The sequence below is a fragment of the Gossypium hirsutum genome, chromosome D08 (genome assembly GCF_007990345.1).
Source record: "Gossypium hirsutum isolate 1008001.06 chromosome D08, Gossypium_hirsutum_v2.1, whole genome shotgun sequence".
Classification (NCBI taxonomy): domain Eukaryota; kingdom Viridiplantae; phylum Streptophyta; class Magnoliopsida; order Malvales; family Malvaceae; genus Gossypium; species Gossypium hirsutum.
Window position 1 is genome coordinate 37502119 of NC_053444.1, and position 22229 is coordinate 37524347.

Sequence of the window (22229 nt, forward strand, 5' to 3'; positions counted from 1 at the left end):
CTCAACTGAATGAAATAATCATTTGCACAGAATATTCAAGAAACAAATACTAATGAACTCAAATCAATATTCATATCCATTTTGAATAAACAAAATTAAGTCATGTCATATTAAAATGAAAATATAAAGATGAGATGTAACCTTGTCTCTCGACATAGAAAACAATACTTTAATAGTAATGAGAAGGGTAAGAAAGAATAGCCGAGGGGGGCTATCCACAGCCATTTCACAATGTGAAGAGCAAACAGTTGAATGTAGGGGGCTATATGCGACTGCTCCTTGTGACTTCCCATGGTAGTTTTCCTCCTCATCTTTAAGTTAAAATCACAATGCGAAGAGTAAACAGATGAACTTATGCGAAGAGTAAACAGTCAAATATGATGGTTTTTAACTGTTATTTTTAGCAGTAAGGTGGACGGTTGAAGGCCTTTTCTAAGTTTTCGTGCTGATTTTATTTGGTGCAATATTGGGTCATATCTACTATATTTGGGAGTCTAAAAGGTTGTTTAGGGACTGCTAAATTTAGCAGTGAATTTTACCAACTTATTTTATGGTAAAATTGGGTAAATGGAATTAGTTTTGAGCTTCTTATTTAGGTAATATTTAGCCTTTTTGGAATTCATTTTGGATTATCACCAATTGAAGTCCATGTGATTGCATTTACATCCTTTCAACTTATACCTATCTAAGACCCAAATACAACTAAAATTTTGCCATCATTTCCCTTAGCCCAATTAATCCAAAAAAAAAAAAACAAAATAACATGCAATTAACATAATATTCATAAACTTAACACATTCCCATGGAAATAATAAAATATCCTGAAATTAAGTATAAAACCACAGAAAGTGTTATATTTTTACTCGAAATTAGCATAATTTATAAATAAAAAAGTGTTGAAATATCTATATTATTTAGAGTTTACAAGCACTCTTATTGTCCCATCGGTATCTCGCTATCTTTGGGGTAGAGAGAGAGAAACTTCTTTTCCCTGAAATATTACCTTCATCTAAGGTACGTCTACCTATTGATTCTTCTCGGTCTCCTTTAAGAACGCGTAAAACTCCTCGTTCTTGTAAAGGGAATTTTCGTTGAATTGCTCAAAGGTTATTTGCTACCTCCCTTTATCAGATGTTGGCATGGTTGTCCGCTACGGATTCACTGTCAGAAAGGTTGTTACACATGATTTTGAGGTTATGGAATAGTTGAAAGGCTGAGAATTCATGGAATCTTGAAGAAGAGGGTAGCGAAGGGTGTTCAGTTTCTTGTGGATGTTAGAGTTTGCCCAAAGACTAATCATAAGATGATTGTAGTCACATACTAGTTTTACCTTGTTTGTTAACATAAGATATCGTCATTGTTATTTCTTTTTCTTTTTCTGTATTTGTAAATAAACTGATTAATAATAAAGTCCTAAGAATAATATGGTTATTCTTAAAAGGTCATTAGTCAAGTATTATTATGGGCTTGAACAATAATAATGCATTAAGACTAATGTGTAGTTGATTGATGACAGTGTTTTCATTTATGTAGGGATGTCAAAATCAATACATGAGTATGTGTTGGAGAACAATATACTAGATTGACCCGCTATGAGTATGTTTCTTGGATTATTATGTAATAGTCACAACATTACTCATAGTGATAACTATGTATACGATCCTTAGACTTGAGATCATCATTGTCCCAACATCGTGAGTCGTATATTTTGATACAGTCTGACGTCTACCGTAATAGGTTGTACTATAAAGACTAATGTTGGGTATGCCACAATCTATGTAGTGGGATATGATTGATCAAGATAGAATTTGTCCCTTCTAATGGGAGTAATATCTTAGGCCACTTGATGGAGTGAGACTAGAAATTCATGGTCATGCTTAAATAAGTTAATATGAGATATTAGACTTATTTTTTTGTTGTAGTGTACTCAAAATATCAAGAAATATGAGATTGCACTATACAAGTGTGACTATTCCATGACTTGTGTTCAATCTAGATATAAAGGATAAAATGATATAATACATGAAAGAATTATTACAGAAAGGTTATATCGAAACATGACTTCTTGTAACTTGGGTAGAAATGATGCATTGCCAGATGCCACTCATTGCTTGTAACATTAGAAATGTTATTCTATTACTACTAACGTTACAATAGCCTACAAGGTCACACCCCATGGTTGAAGAGAACAAAATCTTAACATAGTAGGTATTGTGTTTAGTTGTCACATGAATTAATTTAATTTGATAGTTAAATATTAAACGCATTAGATGTACAAACTTGTTGCACACAAATAGAGAACATAGTTAAAATTAATATATGAATTTGATTCATATGAAATATTAACTGAATATAGTTTGCCGAAATTATTAAAATAAATAGTAATAATAATTTCGATCAAAGATAAAAAAAATAGGGAAATTAATATTCTTTTGGAAATAATATAATGTTTTAATATTTTTAGTATGTTTCTCTAAAAATGAAAAAAATAATTATCCCGTTTTTATTATGTAATATTAAGAAAAAGGAATACAATCCCAAATGTATGTAGGTTACCAAAAAAAGGAAAGAAAAAAGATGGCTTAGCAGCCATTTTTGAAAATTCTCACTGAAAGGTTCAAAAGAATATTTGTTGTTCGTTCTTTAACTGGATGGACTACATAAAGGTCGAAACAATTTTGTTGTGGCTTGGGATCAACATTGCACAAGGGAATTAGATTGAAAAGGTATATTTTCAACCATGTTTCAACCTGATTCGTTCCTCGTACTTGGATCCATGGTTGTTGATTGCAGGAATATTTTTTCCGCTGCACCATAGGGCGTATTGGCATCCCAACACTGATATTGGAGCCACTTGTACGATACTGATTCAGGATTAAATTGATTGGTTGATGAGATTGCATGAGATACATGTTGTTTGATTTGATTTATTTGATTTGTCTTATGTATATATGATACAGGTAATCTACTTAATAAACTGTGTATGATTAATTTGTTAAACATATGTAATAATATGTTCCTCTCAACCACTGATTAAATGTTAATCATTAATTTTGATGTCTATTGGGTCTTATATATTATTTGTTAAGCGTTAACTAATTTGTCTTGGGGCAGTGGGGTTTCTATTATTCAAAGTTAATAGTTACCTTGTTGGTAACATTCGAAAAAGGAACAAAAGTTGTTCTAGTAAGAAGGCTCATAGATCAAAATGTTGAAAATATTTTGTTTTTGATAAAAATTGTCATAGAGTGATGTTTTTTTCTACAGACATCTAAGTTTAGTTTCTTACATTTCATCGGGGTTTGTCGTTGTCCGAGCAGGGGGCTCTACCCCATGACCCTATGCTTATGCAATATTAATTGTAGGGACAATTTTTTATTCACATTAACAAGCGATTGAATAAAAAACATATCATATGTTTTATGTTATGATTGATTTGCATGGTGGTTGGAAATGAATAGTTATAGCTCGATAGCCCATTTGATTTATAATTTACAAAGGTTGTAATCTTATAAATAGGGTCTGTGTGTCATGCCTTTCTATTTTTCTATTGTATTTCTCTTCTCATCCTACTTCCTCATATGTAACACGAGTTGCACCCTTAAGATACATTTCGGTTGTAATTGTAAATTGTACGAGCTGTTGCGAACTAGAGGAGATGAAGGTTGAGCTATCTAAGGTGGAAAAGAAGCTTGAGAAGCGACTTGTACCCTTAGGATACCTTTTGGTTCTCCCATTGGCTTTGGAGGAACCACCTTAGTTTTATGGGCTATAATTATTGCATTTATTTACTGTTTTATTTTATTCATGTATGTGATCCAATGGATAATATGTTAGCATGCATCTTATAGGAAATTGATAAGATCAATTAAATGATTAATTGGACTAATGTTGACCATTAATGGTGAGATGAATTGAAAAAAAAATACCATCAATAAAATATTAAGTTAAGATTGCTTTTCAATATTTACCCTCGTTAAAGCCACGATCGATACGTGGGTTCTGCTAAAGCGGAGTACTTATATCTATCTTGGTCAAACGAGAATAACAAGCAAGTGATATTCGTCAGTTATAATATTGGTTAATAACATAACTAGGTCATTCTAATAGGATTAGAAACCAAGAGGCAAGAAATTTGGATAATCATGAGATGATTGAAACAAGAGTTGTCCACCAAATAATGAGTTACATATGATGTAATTTTTAAGTGTTGTTTACCTAAATAACAATAATCTTGAGAGTAAAGCTAAAACTGACTTGAAAGGAGGTGAAGTATGGATCATTACCCACTAGAAAAACTTTAAAGAAAGAATTTTTCGAATTTAATGAGGCTCATCTGCTTTGAATAAAATAGTGGGAGCATCTTTTGATAAAGCCCTTTTAATGATTATAGTAAACTTGGTAAATTTACTCATGAACATATTTTATTATTGTAGATTTATTATGGCAAACAACTCAAACTCTTTATTATTGTGATCTGTCCTTGAGAATGACAAGTTAAATGACTGGTTCTGTAACTTGAAGATTATCCTCAAACAAGAATAAAATTATATGTCATTGAAGAACTCGTTCCTAATGAATCAACAACTAATGCCTTTAGAGTTGACAAGGATTCTTATAAGAAGCATCTTGATGACATGATAAACATAAGATGTATAATACTTGCCACCATAACTCCTGAACTTCAAAAACAACATGAGGATATGGTTGTCAATGATATGATCCAGCACCTCAAAGAATTATACGAGGGGCAAGCACATCAAGAGAGGTATAAGACAAAGCTCTATTTCAATGCAAAATGGTGGAGGGAATTACTGTGAAAACTCACGTTCTTAAAATGATAGGCTATATTGAAAACTTTGAAAAACTTAGATTCCCTCTAAATGAGGAATTGGCCACCGATGTTATCTTGTAATTGTTGTCAGGTAAATTTAGCCAGCATGAACAAAATTAATAGAACTTTACCACAATTACTAACATTTTGAGAACTACTGAAAGTAATATGAAATATGTCTGCTTATTTTGCCCTACTTGAGTCACTTTAAGACCCACATATGTATCTTGGACTCTTAATTAATTTTATTAAACTTGAGTAACCGTAAGGCCCACGTATATAACTTGGACTCGTAATTAATTTTAGTTAATAAGCTAAATTAATTACCCAATTATATAATTTACAAAAGAACCATCTTAATTATGTTAAAATCGTGACTTTACCGCATTAAAATACTTCTATAACTTTATTTAATTTTATTTCATTCCAAATAACATGATCTCTTAATCTCTTAATTCAACTTTGGATTCCAAGGCATTTTGTAAAAGCATCAACAATAGGAAGCCAAAATTCTCTCTCTCTCTCTCTCTCTCTCTCTCTCTATATATATATATATATATATAAAACACATCTACGATATCTTTTCTTTTGAGTCTCAGCTCTCCACTCGTTTGCAATTCCGAGAAACGAACATGATAGCCAAAAATATTGTCCTTAAAATGCTTACCATGACACCATTCAAAATTAAAAATGGTGGTGATCACCCACCATGTGGCTGGCTAAGGCTACCCGAACTCAGTTTTTATGTAATATTAGATAGATATACAGATGCTATTACATCTGATTGGATCTGTAAGGAGGCATTGCCCCACCTGCTGCTGCTGGTGGTACACCTCCCTGGCCTGGCATTCGCATCATTCCGGGATTCGTTTGAGGCATTGAGGTTGGTGGTATGTAAGGATGATGATTACTCATCTGCACTGGCATGGATTGCTGTGCCATTGCCGGAACACTTGAGGTCCATCCACCTGAAGGCTGAGGCGGCATTGTAGGTTGTTGTAACCCTGAAGCATATGGAGTCCCATTGTATTGATGAGCAGCTGGACCACCCATTGCTTGAACTGGCTGTTGCCCCAATGTTGAAGGCTGAGGGTTAACCATGGCCAGGTTAGGGATTGTGTAATCTCTGCTCCGATCATTGTTGACCTGTAATGCAACCACCAACCATATTAATGTGGCAATCTCGAGATCAAACAAAATCAGCCATGTAATTCAAACAAAATTTAAAAACAACATAGCAGGATTTGAAGGGTAGGACTACATGGCTGAGACACTACCCCCTCCCTTTCCCTCCTCACCCTTCTAGAAAACATAATGAGCAAGTGCAAAGAAAATGCGTGGCTATCAATTTTGCCACCAAGCTGAATTATTGCATCAAAACCAATCATTTAGATAACAATCAGTAAATTGTATTTTCCAAATACTTTTATACTGAGATCAGTGTGGCGTGAATATGAGAGATGGAGCTTGCAAAATCCTCCATCATATATGCAGTGCCCTTCCAAGGTGTCCTTAGCCAAAACAGCTGTCTGAACATCTGCAAAACATGAAAGCATTACTACTTAAATTTAAGGGAATACTGGAATAATGTGTCCAAACTCTTTTGTATGTTCTTGCCTTGAATATAAAAAGCATAATGGATTAGGTCATAAATTCTAATGATTAATTTATATGAATAAGTAGGGTCAATTTAAAAATATAACCTTTTCACCAATAGTCAGAAATTATCAAATGTGAATAATGGTCTTTTGAACAGGACCATTATTCACATTTGATAACATGTTCGAATATTACCTGGGTACTGAATTAGTGCCTGTAGTCCACCATTCTTATCAAACATGGCAATCTTTTGAACAGGACCAAAAGCAGAGAAGACCTAACACAGGACAACGAAAAGAGAGAAAATGATAAATAATCAGTGTTAGTTGAGGTACTATACAGACAAATAAAAGTTGCTTTCAGTAATACCATGTGTAACACATCCAAGGTAACAGCATACTGCATGTTCTCGATTGATGCAAGTAAAATATTACTTTCTGGTTCGAGTTTTTTCCCATCAAGACCCAAATTAAACTGCAATGACGACAAATGAATTTCATTAATAATGAAAAATTAAAAATAAAAAAAATAACACTACCAAGTCCAGTGCAGTAATGCAGCAATATTATTGAACTCTCTAGTATAAAAATCTTGATGCATGCAACACCTTTATGAGAAACACAAGTACTTTAAAAATTTTAGGGAAGTGACATGGATGAAAACTAAGGTTTTCTGATCTAAGAAACTGTATCATAAATAATTCACAGAGAATAAATGAAAATTCTAACCGCTGTTAAGAGACACAATTGTTAATAGTATGTTCTTTACCTGGCCACTTCCATCTATAGCCGAAGGAGCGACAGGAAGATAGGGATTGGTATAATCTCTGAATGAAATGGGCAAACAATATGTACAATTACTATAAAATAGTGAAAAATGGAGAACACTAGCAGAGAGATGAGTTGCACACCCCAGTGAAGGGTGAAGCAACACATGTAAGAGATGAATGATGTACATAATAAAATTACTATCTGCCAGGAAAATAATTGTTTCATAAACAATCTGGAATCAATTAAGTACTATGAATCTCTGGAATCAGATACAAAGAGGAGATAAAGGAATACCTGCTTCTGTGGCTCTGGAACTTCACACTCAAATCTGTATGAGCAGAATAAGTAATCCTAAGTGTACACGGAGATATATTTTCAGAAAGCAGGTACCTGAAAACCCAGGACAAAGTGAGTACAATGTGCATGAAAACCTTCAAAAACAAAAGGAACATAAGCTGCAAAATTACAACCCTCGCTTGGACTATAATTCTAAATCAGTGAGCTGTCTCTATCCTTTATCAAGAACTAAAACAATCCAAATATGTGAGGATGTTGTAACACCTAACAGAAACAATCTGCCAAAAGTTCAAGGGCCCAATATACATATATGCTCAATGTAAGTGGACCACATCTAAAGCTAAATAGTCCATTACGGTTGGACTAAATACCGTGTCTAACAATTAATACAACCGTCACCTAGGGATGATTCGTCCATCCAAGGCACCTTTTGCAGATGTGGCTGTTTCTGCATCTGAAAACTGCACCAAAGCCTACACAAAAAGCAGGATATATACTGAGCTTAATTCAAAAGCCAAAAAAAAACAACAGATACCAAAAGAAAATTTAATTCATTGACCTGAAATCCAGCTGTCTTCTCAAAGGTAGTAATTTTATGCACAAATCCAAAAGCTGAAAATACCTGCATTATTTAATACTTTTACAAAGATGAACTAACAAAAATCAAGCAAAAGCACTCCAAAAAGCAATTCCGATCTTCAGTTCTATAAAAGGTTTGCCAGAAAATAAGGAATAGAGATAAGTTAACATATCCACAATATTCAGCATGGAGACGACAATATAACTTATTAACAGACTACAGTTTGACAAACCTAGATTTTACAAGGAAATTGACAAGATCAGTACATGCCAAATTAATTTCACCAGGAAGGTGTAATGCCACAAAAGATGAAAAGAGTGAAGATGAAAAATCCAACAAAGGAGTTCTATGAAACCTCAGAAATTTACAAATAAAACCAGGCTACAGATCAGACTGCTCAAATTTCATTTTTTATCAAGTTCTATGAAATATCATTTCTCTCAACTTATAAGTTAAGAAACTAATTCAATCACCATTCTTCCCTAAGGATAAAATGTAAATCTCCAGTCTCCACCTGCTTCAAATAAATTGCAGCAAACTGCAGACAAGGGGACAGATATTAATTGCTCTAGGATTTTAATCATTAAAGCCCATGAAGGAGGATGTCAAAGGAAAAAGTTGCTAGAAGTACCAGATTCTAGAATCAGAATCAGGCTAACCCCAGGCAGAAAGAAGATACCGCTAACTGAGGACTAACGATAGGCACCTAATTGTAAAATATTTTGATATATATTTATATATGCATGTATATAGCGCATATATATACATAGACCACTCATGTCTCTATAAAAAGTTGGAATGTACCTAAGATAAATAACCCGGTTCTTTAGTAGAATTATATCCAGGCAAACAATTAACTCCTAAAAACAGATATATAGAAAATAAAAAGAGAAAACTGAGACTGTGACAACTAGCTGCCTCATATTACTCCTATATCACTAAGAGCTTCTATTAATAATTATAAATAAAGTTTTATCCCAAAATGGGGAAAGATAAATATGTTAGCATGAGCAGAAACAGACAGAAGGATCTTTCGATCTTTCACAAGCTAATGTTGATGACAGTCCAATTCTGTGAATAAAGGGCACAATGGACAAGAACCAAAGCCGGTTACTTGGATGATTGGCTGCCTAATCAAAGTTTCTAAAAAGAACTACCAATTCAGGGAGGCACTTGCCTTAAGCACCTTTTGTTCTAATAAGACAGTGCCCTATGCACCTAAGCATGCACCTCCCTTAATGCTACCATCGATTCAGGGTCTGAGACACTTGTTTGGACATTGCTTCACCTTATTGCCAAGAAATCTGAAGCACTTGACTACCTTGTTCATGTTCAATGAGGAGGGACGATTTTGGCACTCAGCAAAACTAGCAACTATTATATCGAACAAATATATAATACAGACCATATATGCAAAAAAAAAAAAATGTAAATGGAGCACAAACTTCATTGCCAGCAGCAGCACAAACAAAAAACATAGTGACACCAAACATCTAAAAAGTCCAAGGGTGCACATGAAGAAGAAATGAAAAAAAAAATCCTAAATGGTAGGAATAGGAGGTAAGTAAGGAAGAGAGAGGCAGTGTTAAGGAAAGGAGAAAGGAGACAAACACACATGTTCTCTTTCTCACGATGCACTAAGCTGCCATTGGAGATTATTCCCTTGACATGATCCTGCTGATCCATTCACATTCATGTCAAAACACAAAAGCTTTTCTCCAAAAGAGCGTGACAAAAACTACACAATCCTAGTTATTACATAAACTCATATCAAACAACAACTTAGAAATAGTAACTTCACACCCTTCTAAACCAAAAGGAGAAAAGACATACGCCATCCTTACCAAGTGCAATACATCTATGGAGACAAGCCGTGCATCTTGACCTTCGATTGTTACCAACAGTACATTCCCGGCAACATCTGCGGTCGTTTTGTTGTTTACAATTTCTTGCCTGTTAGAATATTGCAGGTAGACCGTTTTACCCCTTACTTGAGCAGGCTCTGAAGATGAAGCATAATACGATATCATGGCAATAGCTTGATTCAAGTCAGCCTAAAAGGTAAACAAAAACATATATTTAATTACTAACTTCACTAACATGGTGGAAGAAATTTGACCAGAATTTTTTTTAAAAATCTGATTAAACTTACGAATTCAATGAAAGCTTGATTACGATTGGCTCCAACATTGCACTTGGTGTTAACGACCTTACCAAATGGCTTCCCCAGCTCGATCAACTCTTCCTCCGTACACTCCCATGGCAAGTTTCTCAAATGCAGCACCTTAGATGGGGGTTGAGTGTAACGGAACTGCGGCTGACTTGATACCGAGGCCATCCCGTTCGGAAATCAACCCCTCTAAAAATCTTTGGCAAGAGAAGACAGATCAGAAACCCTAGATGCCAAAAGAATATATGTTTAATTCAAAATCGAAATATATACATAGATCAATCAAAACCAGGAAAATGCAATGAAATTAAGGGAATAAAATAAACCTGAAAAGAAAAAGAAATTAATGAGAAAATCCGTGGAAACCTCTGAAGTTCGTTAAGTTAGGGTTTCAAGGAATTTGAGATAAATTGGTATGGTAGACTTTCCTTTCGTTTTGATTTTATTAAGGGATGGGTATCGTCATGGGCTTTTGGCGCCGATGGGCGTTATGTATTAGGGAAGGAGAGATTGGATTGGATTGTATTTTCCCTTCTTTTATTACTTTTCTTCAGAAACAAAAGGAGCGGACTTTACCCGACCCGAGGCAGCGGTTTTTCTTTTCGTTTTGGGCCTTTTGGCCACTAAGGCAGCGTCTTCGGATTCTTAAACTTTGGTGCCCACGTTGCTGTGGAATATAAATACGTGCAACTGGAGAATTATTTACGACTACTTTTGAAAAATACTAATATTTAGAAAAATTGTTTTTGAAAAATATTTTTCAATATTTTAATTTAAGATATAATTTTTAATATAATTTTAATTTTTTTAAGAAATAAAATGTTCATCTTAAACACAATGCTGTAAAGTAAAAATATGTGTTTAAATAATATTTAAATTCGTTAATATTATGATATTTTAATAATATTCTAAAAAATAATATATTATAACTTATTATTGACATATGAAATATAAATTATGAATATTTTTGAATTAATTACTATTAATGATTATTTATTTATAAATTTTAATTTCAATATGTAATATATATTTTAAATATTAAAGTATAATAATTACAAATTTAAATATATATTGTTATATATTTGAAATAAATTTTGATAAGAAAATAATTGTATAGGTAATTTAAATATTACGTAAAATACATTAAGTCATTTGACTCCAAAGGTATATTTCCCACACGCAAAAGCTAAAAATGCTTTTGAGTTTAGGTACAAAAGTATTTTTCATTTCAAAAGTTGTCTATTTAACATTGTTTATAATTCCAAATAAAGTTTTATTAAACCGTTAGGAAAAAATAAAATTTAAGATTAACTATTACAAACATAAATACAATATATATTCATAAATACAATACAAGTATAAATATATGTCCAAACAAATACAATGTAAAATTAAATCAATTAAGAAGCACAATCAATGAAAAAAAATCAAATAAATCCTATCCATGGCAGATAAATATGTTGAAACTGAAACCTCACATATCACAATTACACATAATAAGGCTTGAACATAAGTACTCAAAGACCTAAAACTTCACATTAACTAACAATACTAAAACCTAATTCCCCATTGAAAAAATAAATAAATAAAATCAAAATTAACACTTTCAATTATTTAAATTTATAAACAAATTTTATGATGATCAAAACCACTTAATATAATCAAAACCACTTAATATAATTTTCTTCTATAAAAATGTGAAAATAATAAGTAAACTATGACTTATTGAAAAACTTTTATTTTAATTTATTTCTTTTGGTATTATCTTTTAAACATTTCACATTTAAACTTTTGCTTTGTTTAAACTAACTTGAAGTGCTTTAAAAAATTTAAAGATGAAAATGTAAAATAAAATTATCATAATTTAAAATTTATATTTATTAAATTTTAATTATATTTTGTACTTAAATATTTTAAGTAATATACTAAATAGATAAGTTAAATTTAGTATTTAATTTTTGGATTAATATATTTCTTACCTAAGTTTGACACCTTTTTCTAATGGGATATCAGTGTTATTTTTGGTCCAATTTGATATATGTATTTGACAAAAGTTATATATTTTGGTACCTAAAGATAAAAAAAGTTAACTTATTAGTGTTTAATTTGGGTTTTAGGGTTGATTTAATGAAAGTTAATTGTTATCATCATTAAGTTTGATATTTCCATGATTTTATTAATAGAATAAACTTAGTGCTAATTGTGAACTTGTTTAATTTCGTTTTAACTTATTAAATACAATCTAATGAATGTCATTTAATTCTAATTTTAGGGTTGATTTGATGAAAGTTAATTGCTAATATTATTAGCTAATTATGAATTTTTATCAAATCAATTCTAAAACCCAAATTAAACACTAAAAAGTTGACATTGTTATTTTCATGTACCAAAATGTATGACTTTTGTCAAATACAGGTACCACTTGGACCAAAAAACAACAATGTACCACATTAGAAAAAAAATGTCAAACTTTCGAACCAAATTATGCACTAAGCCTTAATTTCAATATTTAATTTTTAACATTTAACTTTTAGTTTATCAAACAACACTTAATTTAAAACAATTAAAAATTACCACGGGTTCAAACCATGTCATTCCCACTCCCTCCCCGAAAATTGTAATGATAAAAAATGCTCTATTCTTTGCTCTCCCTTGTTGGTAGCAATGATGCCTTGGGTAAGTCAATCGCGCGTAGTGATGGTATTGGTCATTTAATCAAAAAGTTAGGTTATGGGAGGATGATCCACCCAAAGACGGTGGAATTGGTATAGATCCTCTGAGTCTTATGAAGGAATCCTTTAGAGATAAGTTTCTTAAATCTTTCAATTTGAATACCAATAATTAGCTTATTGAGGAAGATGATGATATTGATTTAGTTGATGGAGACGTGATCACAAACATGGTAGATGGAATACCTTCAATGAGATTTTTAGAATGAGTAAACTCTTTTGTAGAGCAAAGCACGTAAAAAATTGTCATTGTCAATGTCAAACTCTTTGGCAAGAAGATTGATTTTGTCACTTATTTAAACAAATTCGCGGCCTTGTGGAAACCTTTGAACGCCATGCAACACATGAACATGGACAATGAGTATTTTTTGGAAAAGTTCAAATCTATTAACAAATATATTAAGGTGTTGATGGAGGTGTGACATCCCACACCTGACCAGGTCATTGGATCTAGATGTGTGACATCACATTACGTTGTCTAAGCAACTTAGACTATTTCAACTAGTGTCATTAATTAACATGTTACTCAAGACATAATAATTTACCATACATTCTTATCCATACACAATAAGAGGTTTGATGAATGTTAATTGATATTAATTGATGCATTTAAAGGTTTAATAGAGTCCATTGCGAAGTTAGGATTCAAATCCAAACTTTAACTATCAAAATTCTATAATGTGTCTCGAGACAGAGACCTCCATGTCTCAAGACAAGCCTCCCCTGTTTCACTATTGTTGCTTCAATGATTGACTGTCTCAAGACAAAGAGGTTCTGGTATCAAGATAAGCAACAAGGCAAATTTATTTTAGCTTCAATATGCCCTTGTCTTGAGACACAAGCCATTCTATCTTGAGACTTAAGCTATGTTGTCTCGAGACTAGAATAGTTAGTCTCGAGACCTAAGTTGTTATTATGCACCAAATGATTAATTTTGATCTTGTGATATTGAGACATGTTCTTATTGTCTCAAAACTCTAACATAAAAGTGCACAAAATAAACATTTAAATACATATGAACACTAACCAAATTATGCCTAAACTTATCTAACTTCACCCCAATTTAATATAAATCATCATAACCTATTAAACATAAACACATACTTACCAAAACATCACATTCAATGCCACTTAGTCTTACATGGTTAATCTCATGATCTATCACTTAACAAATGCATACAAGCATACTATGTAGACATTGCAACTTATGAAATAAAGCCTTATAATTCCAATTGCCAAAAACATACCAAAACCTTCATAAAATAAACAAACCATCATAAGACTCAACCTAGGTACATGCCATTAACTATGCATACATACTAAAAAGTATAGACTTGATTCGCGTTGAGCTGAGCTACTAACCTTGGATGATTTGCAACTTTGATATACTAAAACTCATACAAGACCTGCGCACAAAAACAAAAGCAACCTTATGTTGAGTAAGGTGTACTTAATGGTGTAATCATAATTCAAAGACAATATCACTAATGCCATTAAATTAAACCACATAGTTTTACAAATTGACAACTTTGATTTTAATCTTATGAATCACATAAGCTTTCATATTATTCAACTACTAAGTCACCCTATGGGTATTTGTGTTACAATATCATTTATCAGTAACTTTGATGCACCCTTAAGGTATTAGCGTCTCGAAACATATCATATATATATTAATCTCATTTTCTATATCAAAACATAATCGATCATTCTTTGTATAAATCACGTTCATTTTATTAGTTCGACCCTATTAACTTACTTGAATTGGAGGATGGATATACAGATCAATCTACCAACAAACCTGTTTATGCACTGAAGTGCTAGTTGGGCATAAATGCACCGATCCTACCAACTACACCAGAATACGCTCATACCATTAGGGAATTTAAGTCGACGATACATTCTCAACCCTTAGGGAATGAGAGAACTATTGTAATATAACACGCATCAAGTGTTGGATCTCCCACCTATCAAATAGACCCTATGGCATGGTAGCTATACCCGTAACTCTATTTGACACTATTAATAGGACATCATTTATATTTATTCATCATTAAAACACATTATAACCAAGTTAGCATAGCATTACCGCAATTGCAAATATGTGTTTACAATTCGATATATCACTTCTGTATTACTTCATAATATAGCACAAGTAATGATAAGATAATATAATCATCACATATATATACATTTTATACATATACCTAACCATTTTCAATATAGATAGCATGCAACAGCCTATTTTTCGATGGTGTCAGAAACAGTGATTTTAGGACCACAATTCTGATGAATGAGTTCGTAAATATTATTAAGTAATATTTACTATTCAAATCTAATGATATAGTGAATCTTGATCTAGTACAAATGGTTTGTACTAGAAGGCAATGATTTTTGAAAATGAGGTATCGGGACCTCATTCATGTAAACCGAGCTCATAAATATTTCTAGTGAATATTTATGGAACTATTGTATAGGTGAATTGAAGTTTGGTTCAGAAATTTTGATGATTTGAATGGCTAATTAGGGTACAAGGATTAAATCATAAAGATCGTAAAACTTTATCACTATTGATTTTTGTTAATTAAAATGTTTATCTAGTAATTTCTTAAAGGTCAAAATAACAATTAGGCCATTGCAAACTTTAGTGGATGGTTAAAGCATAATAATTAATAGTTTATATATTAATTTTAAAGTTATAATTAAGTTAAAAATTAGTTAAAGTGGATTAAAAAATAAATGAAAGGTAAAAGGCCATTTTTCATTTATTTCTTCTTACCATTACTAAAACAACCATTTTTAGACCTTGGAGTATTCAACCCAATTTTGAAGCATTACATGGTAAGCCATTTTCACCCGTTTTCCATAATTTTTATATTTTTGAGGTCGTTGTAACTTGATTTAGCTATACCATATCTTTGTTTTCAAAATTGTTAAAGATTTTAAAAATTTTCATTGTTGTTTTTGAAGCTTTTTGGATGATTAATGGAAGATTTTGAAGCTTGAAAACATTTTAAGATTATTATAAATGTTTCAATTCGTTAGCTAATTGTTTTAGGTAAGTTTATACAATTTAAAAGTGTTATAAATGTTGATTAATTGTGTTATAAATACTTATATATGTTGAATGAATCTTGGATGAAATAGAATTTGTATAAAAATTGAGTTTGGACTCAATTGAAAGGTAAACATACATGTATGTGATATATATTCTGTATTTAGTAACGCATGATATTGAGATGATTTTGATATATGCCTTGGTACTTGGGAATGTTATAGTAACATGAAAATCCTGAATCTTTTATAAGTGCATGTTTGAACCTAGTAAACATTTAGGATACGATTAACATGCCAATTGGGTAGATACGTGCTTATCCTATTAGCACTACGGTGCTCCTGATAGTACTTTCGTACTCTTGTTAGCACTATAGTGCTCCTGATAGCACATTTGTGCTCTTGTTTGCACTACAGTGCCCCTGATTGCACATTTGTGCCCTGTTATACACTCTGGTGCCATGTTTGCACTTCGGTGCTTCTATATGCACATTTGTGCCTTGTTTAACACCTCGGTGCTCCTTAATACTATAACCCGTGCATTTGAATCCTTTTACTATTGTTCATGGGGTTGCCTTGATTAAATAATAGAAGTGGTTGACTTGTTGACTAGAACAAACATTGAATACTTGGATTGAACAAATTGAAATGTTTTAATGATTGTCCTGTTACATGAATATATAAAAGACTTACCTATTTCTTGTGAAATGGAATTTCAGGATTGACTATGCAATGAATACTTAGTTATATAATTGTATCTTTGGTTATAAGGTAAGCTAGTGTATATGTTTTATATGAACTTACTAAGCTTTCATAAAGCTTACTCAATTTAGTTTCTTGTTTGTTGTAGTCGACATTTTGTTGAACACGACTATCGGATCTCTTCAAAGCTCACACTATCTAGCATCAACTTTGTAGTTCTTTATTGGTTATGTGGAATGCATATAGGTTAAATGTATAAGTGTTATTTTGGAAAGAAATTATGTAAGACATGTGAACATTTGTTTTATTTCTATGGTTTGTAAATGTTTATATATGTGTGTGTTTTAGGTGTGCTTAAACAAGTTTGGATAAAGAACTATTATTGACCACTTGTGTTAAATGTGATTTTGGAAGTTGGTAATTTTCATCATGGTTGAGATGAATGTTTTGGAATGTATGCATATCTATGATGAAATGATTGGATGAAATATGTTATATGTATAACATCTAGTTGTGAAAAGGTGTCATTAAGGCATATTGGTTGGAAGACTAGGAAATGTTTAGGTATAATCTGTTTTAAGATGAATTGAAAATAATCTCATGGATGAATAAGACTTGTTGTTTAAATGTTGATTGCTTAGCTCATTAAGCTTGTTAAAAAGAAATATTTGCTATTTGAATGCATGACCTTAAGAATGGTTAGTTACATGTTTGATATGATGGTTGATTAGTTTTTGTACAAGTTGTGTTGCCATTTATGCATTACATGAATCATAGACTTGCTTGATATATGATGAACAATTAAAATGACACATATTTGTTCCACACGACCTAGCACATGAGCGTGTGCCTTACACAGGCTGGCCACACACCCATGTGGATATTGTAGGTTTTGTAATATTTGGATCACACAGTCATAGTTAGCTACACGACTTGGAAACACAGTTGTGTGACATATTCAGACATGGGCACAGCCTTTCATACGGCCGTTTGACCCCTTTTTTCATGTTTACCCTATTTTGTTACAAAAGTTTTAATTTCATCATCATTTATTCCCGAACTTGTTTTAGAGCTTCTAAAAGCTCGATTGGAACTCATATTAGTTTGTTAATCATGTTTTACATGTATTATGAAATGAAAAACTAGTTTTTAAGCTATAATTTTATGTGATGTTCTCTGTTTACTATATCGACATCTCATGTCACGAGTCTAGTGATCGGACTAGGTATGGAGTGTTATATTTAGTGGTATCAGAGCTACATTTTAGTCAATTTTAGGATTGAACGTAGTGTGTTTGGAGTTTAGAAAATACATGTCATATATAACTTGTGATAGTGTGATGCTTTTGATCTGATCTAACCCTGTTTTCTTGTAGATTTAAAGAAATCTACTGAATCAAATCATGTTGTCAATGAAGAATTTGGTATTATTGTACCAGATTTCGATAAGAGAGCAAACCCCATTATGCCAGTTCCGCAAATGTTTGAGAATGAGGCTGAAAATACCTTCTTTTATATGATAGGTTAGTGGTTCAATGAGTTTTTTGCGAGCCAATCCTACAGCTCCACAACCTTCGTCCCCTATTGTGTCTTCTCTGACATCTACTAGTCCTCAAAGTTTTACACCTGTAAATGTACATAGGCCTCTGATTGGTAAGATCCAAAAATGTGGGGTCAAAGAATTCAGAGGTAAGATGGATGATGATCCAAATAGAGGGGGGTATTGGTTAGAAAACACTCAGAGAGTGTTTGATGAGTTGGTTTGTACACCTGACGAAAGCTTGAGATTCGTCATACTTTTGTTGAAAGATTAGGCATATTAGTGGTGGTATACGGTGATAGTGGTTGTATTGAAAGAAAAGGGTTAATTGGGACTATTTTAGAACTGAATTTTGAAAAAAATATGTCAGCAAATGGTATTTAGAAAAGAAGAAGAAAAAAATTCTTGAGCTAAAATAGGGAAACAAACCAATTATTGCATATGAGCAAGAGTTTGTACACCTCAGTAAATACGCACGAGAGATTGTGCCAATAGAAGAAGAGATGTGTTGTAACACCCCTAGCCCGTCTTTGTCGCCAGAGTAGGGTTTCAGAGTATTATGGCAAATAACGAATCTCAATATATCATAAAATCAATAAAATATTAATTTAAATACTATTTATTCATAACCAATATTAATTCATGACATTCATATAAAAACGAGCTTTTAATTGAGTATACGAAACTTAAAAATCAATTTGGAAACAATTAGGAACTAATTTGAAACAAAACAAAAAATTGTAGAAAAACTGAAAAAAGGGGTTACACGGTCATGTGGCTCAGGGACATGGTCGTGTGGCCAAACTGCGTACAATTCAAAAATAGGGTCACACAGTTGTGTCACTGGAAACACGGAAATTTACACATTTTTACATACCCTTTTTAACTTAAAATCATATAGTTTCGATAAAATTCATGTCGAAAAAAAATAATTTTTACAAAATAATTAAAGTGCACTTAAAATATGAACATTTTGAATTTTAGTTAATTTTATAATTAATTTTGATGAAATTTGGTTATTTTTGACAGATTTGTACAAAGGGCAAAAAATGGCTCGGCAGACACTGCTAGAAGCACAAAATCGAGAAGTAATTTGAAGTATCGAGGTGAACTAAGTTTCAATCTAAGACAGTCCAAAATTATATTTAGTAATTCATAATATAATTAATTTTAATTTATATCCAATTTAATTTGGGTTAGTAAATTATTATTAATTAATTATGAAAAAAATGGTCTAGTTGAACTGAACTGAGTGAACCGCACCGACCAAGAAATGGACAAGCCAAAAACCATCCCAAGAGCTGACCCAAATCAACTTATTAGCTGATTGTTTAATCTTGCAAAGAGGCCCTTGAAGACTTGTTCAAGTTGCATTCAAACCCCTCTATAATTGGTGGCTTTATAGATTTGCCCTAAGCCTAAATTAGCAAAGTTGAAACTATCAACCTATCCACATGTGTGGCCGGCCAAGGGAGGGCTCTTTCGTTGATAATTTTAGCTATTTTTAGCAGCCCTCCTGGGCTATAAAAACCCTCTTAGGCTAGTCATTTTAGAAGCACACCTCAAGCATTCATATATTTCCTCTATTTTCTCCACTTTCTCTCTTCTTTTCCATTCCAAAATTCCTTTGCTCTCTTGTCGATTCCTCCTCTTGGGAAAGGGGCATTCATCTGCTATTTGGAGCAGCAATTAAGTGTTCATAGCAGCCTTGGTCGATGAGGACAATGGAGAAGGAAGAACAGAGCAACTAGTTAAGCCATGGAAAAACACCGGATTTGATTCTTGTTCCCTATCTCTTTAATTTTTGTTGTCATTATGCCGAACATATCTATGAATATTTATGTTGTTGGAATGGTTAATTTAATCAATTTAACTTGAATTTAATTTGTGTTAGGTTGATTGCATTTCGTTTGTTAAAATTATTGAAATTGTGTTTATGTTGTTATAGGCCTCGGTAATATGCTTGATTAAGTAAAATCATGACTAAGTTATTCTTGCATTACAATTGTTAGGTAACTAATGAATTAATTATTTAAACGGATTGAAATTGTAATTAATGGACACAATACTTAATCAGTGCATGTTTAATCATCTAAGGTAGCTGAGGGTTAGATTAGCAACGATATCTAACAATACATAATGCCTTGCATAAGTTGCAAGATTATTGTGATTAAACTGTTTCAAGGTAAGGATACTTTGTTACCTCACATAGTCTTTTATGTGCTTATTAAATTGAGTTGATTGTTTGAATTGACATAGGGAAATGTACAAGAGATTATTTCAAATTAATAATTATGTATGTGCAATAACATATTTGCCTATTAAGATTTGTTTAATCGGTTGAATTGACATAGGGATTAGTCAAGAGATAAATAGATTTTGGTAGGTGAGTATGTTCATAAGTTAGCAAATTACCAAGTTGCCGTGAACTTATTCGTAACAATATAAACACGAGTTTAATAATTCTAAGTTAAGAAATGTAATTAATCTAACACAATTATGTCATCTTGATTAAAATCTTATTTTGAAATCGTGCATTTGAGATTTATTTATTTAGTTCACTTAGTTTAAAATCTTAGTTTTTAATCACCTTTTTCAAACAAAATATTTTTCTTCACCAAAGTGTTTTAAATAGCATTCATAAATAATTCTTTTCATAGTCCCTGTGGGTATGATAACTCGACATTTACTTGTCACTTTATTATTTGTTGCGATTGTGTACACTTGCACATTTTCGTCGTTCCAAGTTTTTGGCACCGTTGCCGGGGACTGTGTTTTAAAAAAAAGTAATTATTTGTGAAGTTGTTAGTTTTGCATTTTGGTTTATTTTTCTGTTCAAATTTTAACTTAGTTAATTTTTTTGTGATTATTTCAGGTGTTTATGAGTATTGACTGAATCGTCGATTTACTCCCTGTATACCCTGAGATTGAATGAAATTTTCGACAGCAAAGAAGACAAGCAAGTTAGAGAAGGACTAAAGAGATGAACTTTGAAAATCTGAATCAAGAAAACGGAGCAAACCTTGCTCAAAATCCTATCCTTATTGTTGATGATAGGTATAGAGCTTTGAGATAGTATGCTGTGCTAGTATTTCATGATCTTAATTCGGGTATTAGTAGACCCAAAATTCAGGCACAATAGTTCGAGTTGAAGCCAGTCATGTTCCAGATGCTTTAGACAGTGGGCCAATTCAGTGGAATGCCTACCGAAGATCCTTACCTACACTTAAGACTTTTTATGGAGGTGAGCAATTCTTTCAAGTTAGCTGGAGTACCCGAAGATGCATTACGATTGAAGTTGTTCCTATATTCACTAAGGGACAAAGCTCGAGCTTGGTTGAACTCATTACCACCAAACTCAATTTCAACATGGTAAGAGTTAGCAGAATAATTCCTTATGAAGTATTTCCCGCCTAGCAAGAATGCTAAGTTGAGGAATGAGATCACTGCTTTCCAACAAATGGATGATGAGTCATTGTATGAGGCATGGGAAAGGTACAAAGAATTATTATGAAAGTGCCCTCATCACGGAATCCCACATTGCATACAACTTGAGACATTTTATAATGGTCTTAATGCTCACACGAGGATGGTAGTGGACACTTCTGCTAATGGTGCTCTCCTTTTTAAGTCTTATAATGAGGCTTATGAAATCATTGAGAGGATTGCTAGCAATAATTATCAATGGCCAACTAGTCGAGCAGTGCTAGGAAGACGACTCGCTGGAATACATTCTTACTTCACTCGTATCTCAACTATCATCAATATCATCGATGTTAAAAAATCTTAATACTAATGGGTGTAATAGTTTTACAGCACAGCTACTGAATCAATTTGAAAATGTAGCCTGTGTTTATTGCAGGGAAGGAAATTGTTCAAAGAATGTCCATCGAGCCCAGAATCTGTGTATTACATGGGTAACCAGAACCAAAATCGAGGAAGACTAGGGCTACAA

General features: G+C 32.4%; 1 protein-coding gene and 1 non-coding gene across 3 annotated transcripts; both read right to left on the reverse strand.

Annotated features, from left to right (window-relative positions):
* Positions 1 to 5470: 5470 nt before the first annotated feature.
* LOC107917923 (polypyrimidine tract-binding protein homolog 2) lies at positions 5471 to 10757 on the reverse strand. 2 transcript variants are annotated; one of them, XM_016847341.2, is made up of 11 exons: positions 10577 to 10757; positions 10233 to 10476; positions 9925 to 10134; positions 8060 to 8122; positions 7900 to 7973; positions 7498 to 7593; positions 7202 to 7259; positions 6803 to 6907; positions 6629 to 6710; positions 6259 to 6371; positions 5471 to 5980 (listed from the first exon to the last, which is right to left on the reverse strand). In XM_016847341.2, exons 2-11 carry the CDS (start codon positions 10416 to 10418, stop codon positions 5609 to 5611), a joined length of 1359 nt encoding a protein of 452 aa, XP_016702830.1. In that variant the 5' UTR covers positions 10419 to 10476; positions 10577 to 10757; the 3' UTR covers positions 5471 to 5608. The 2 variants fall into 2 exon arrangements, with proteins under 2 accessions (XP_016702830.1, XP_016702836.1); XM_016847347.2 differs by having other exon boundaries at positions 10233 to 10447; positions 10577 to 10755.
* Positions 10758 to 21701: 10944 nt separating this feature from the next.
* Positions 21702 to 21808, reverse strand: LOC121220439 (small nucleolar RNA R71). The gene has a single exon (XR_005917641.1). It is a non-coding gene; the product is annotated as a small nucleolar RNA R71 (small nucleolar RNA).
* Between the last annotated feature and the right edge of the window lie 421 nt (positions 21809 to 22229).

Coding starts and splice junctions, on each gene's coding strand:
- LOC107917923 (XM_016847341.2), bottom strand. CDS start 10,418: ATGGCCTCGGTATCAAGTCAGCCGCAGTTCCGTTACACTCAACCCCCA. Junction 7,260..7,497: donor TTCCAGAGCCACAGAAGCAG/GTATTCCTTTAT, acceptor CATTTCATTCAG/AGATTATACCAATCCCTATC. Junction 6,908..7,201: donor CTATAGATGGAAGTGGCCAG/GTAAAGAACATA, acceptor TCGTCATTGCAG/TTTAATTTGGGTCTTGATGG.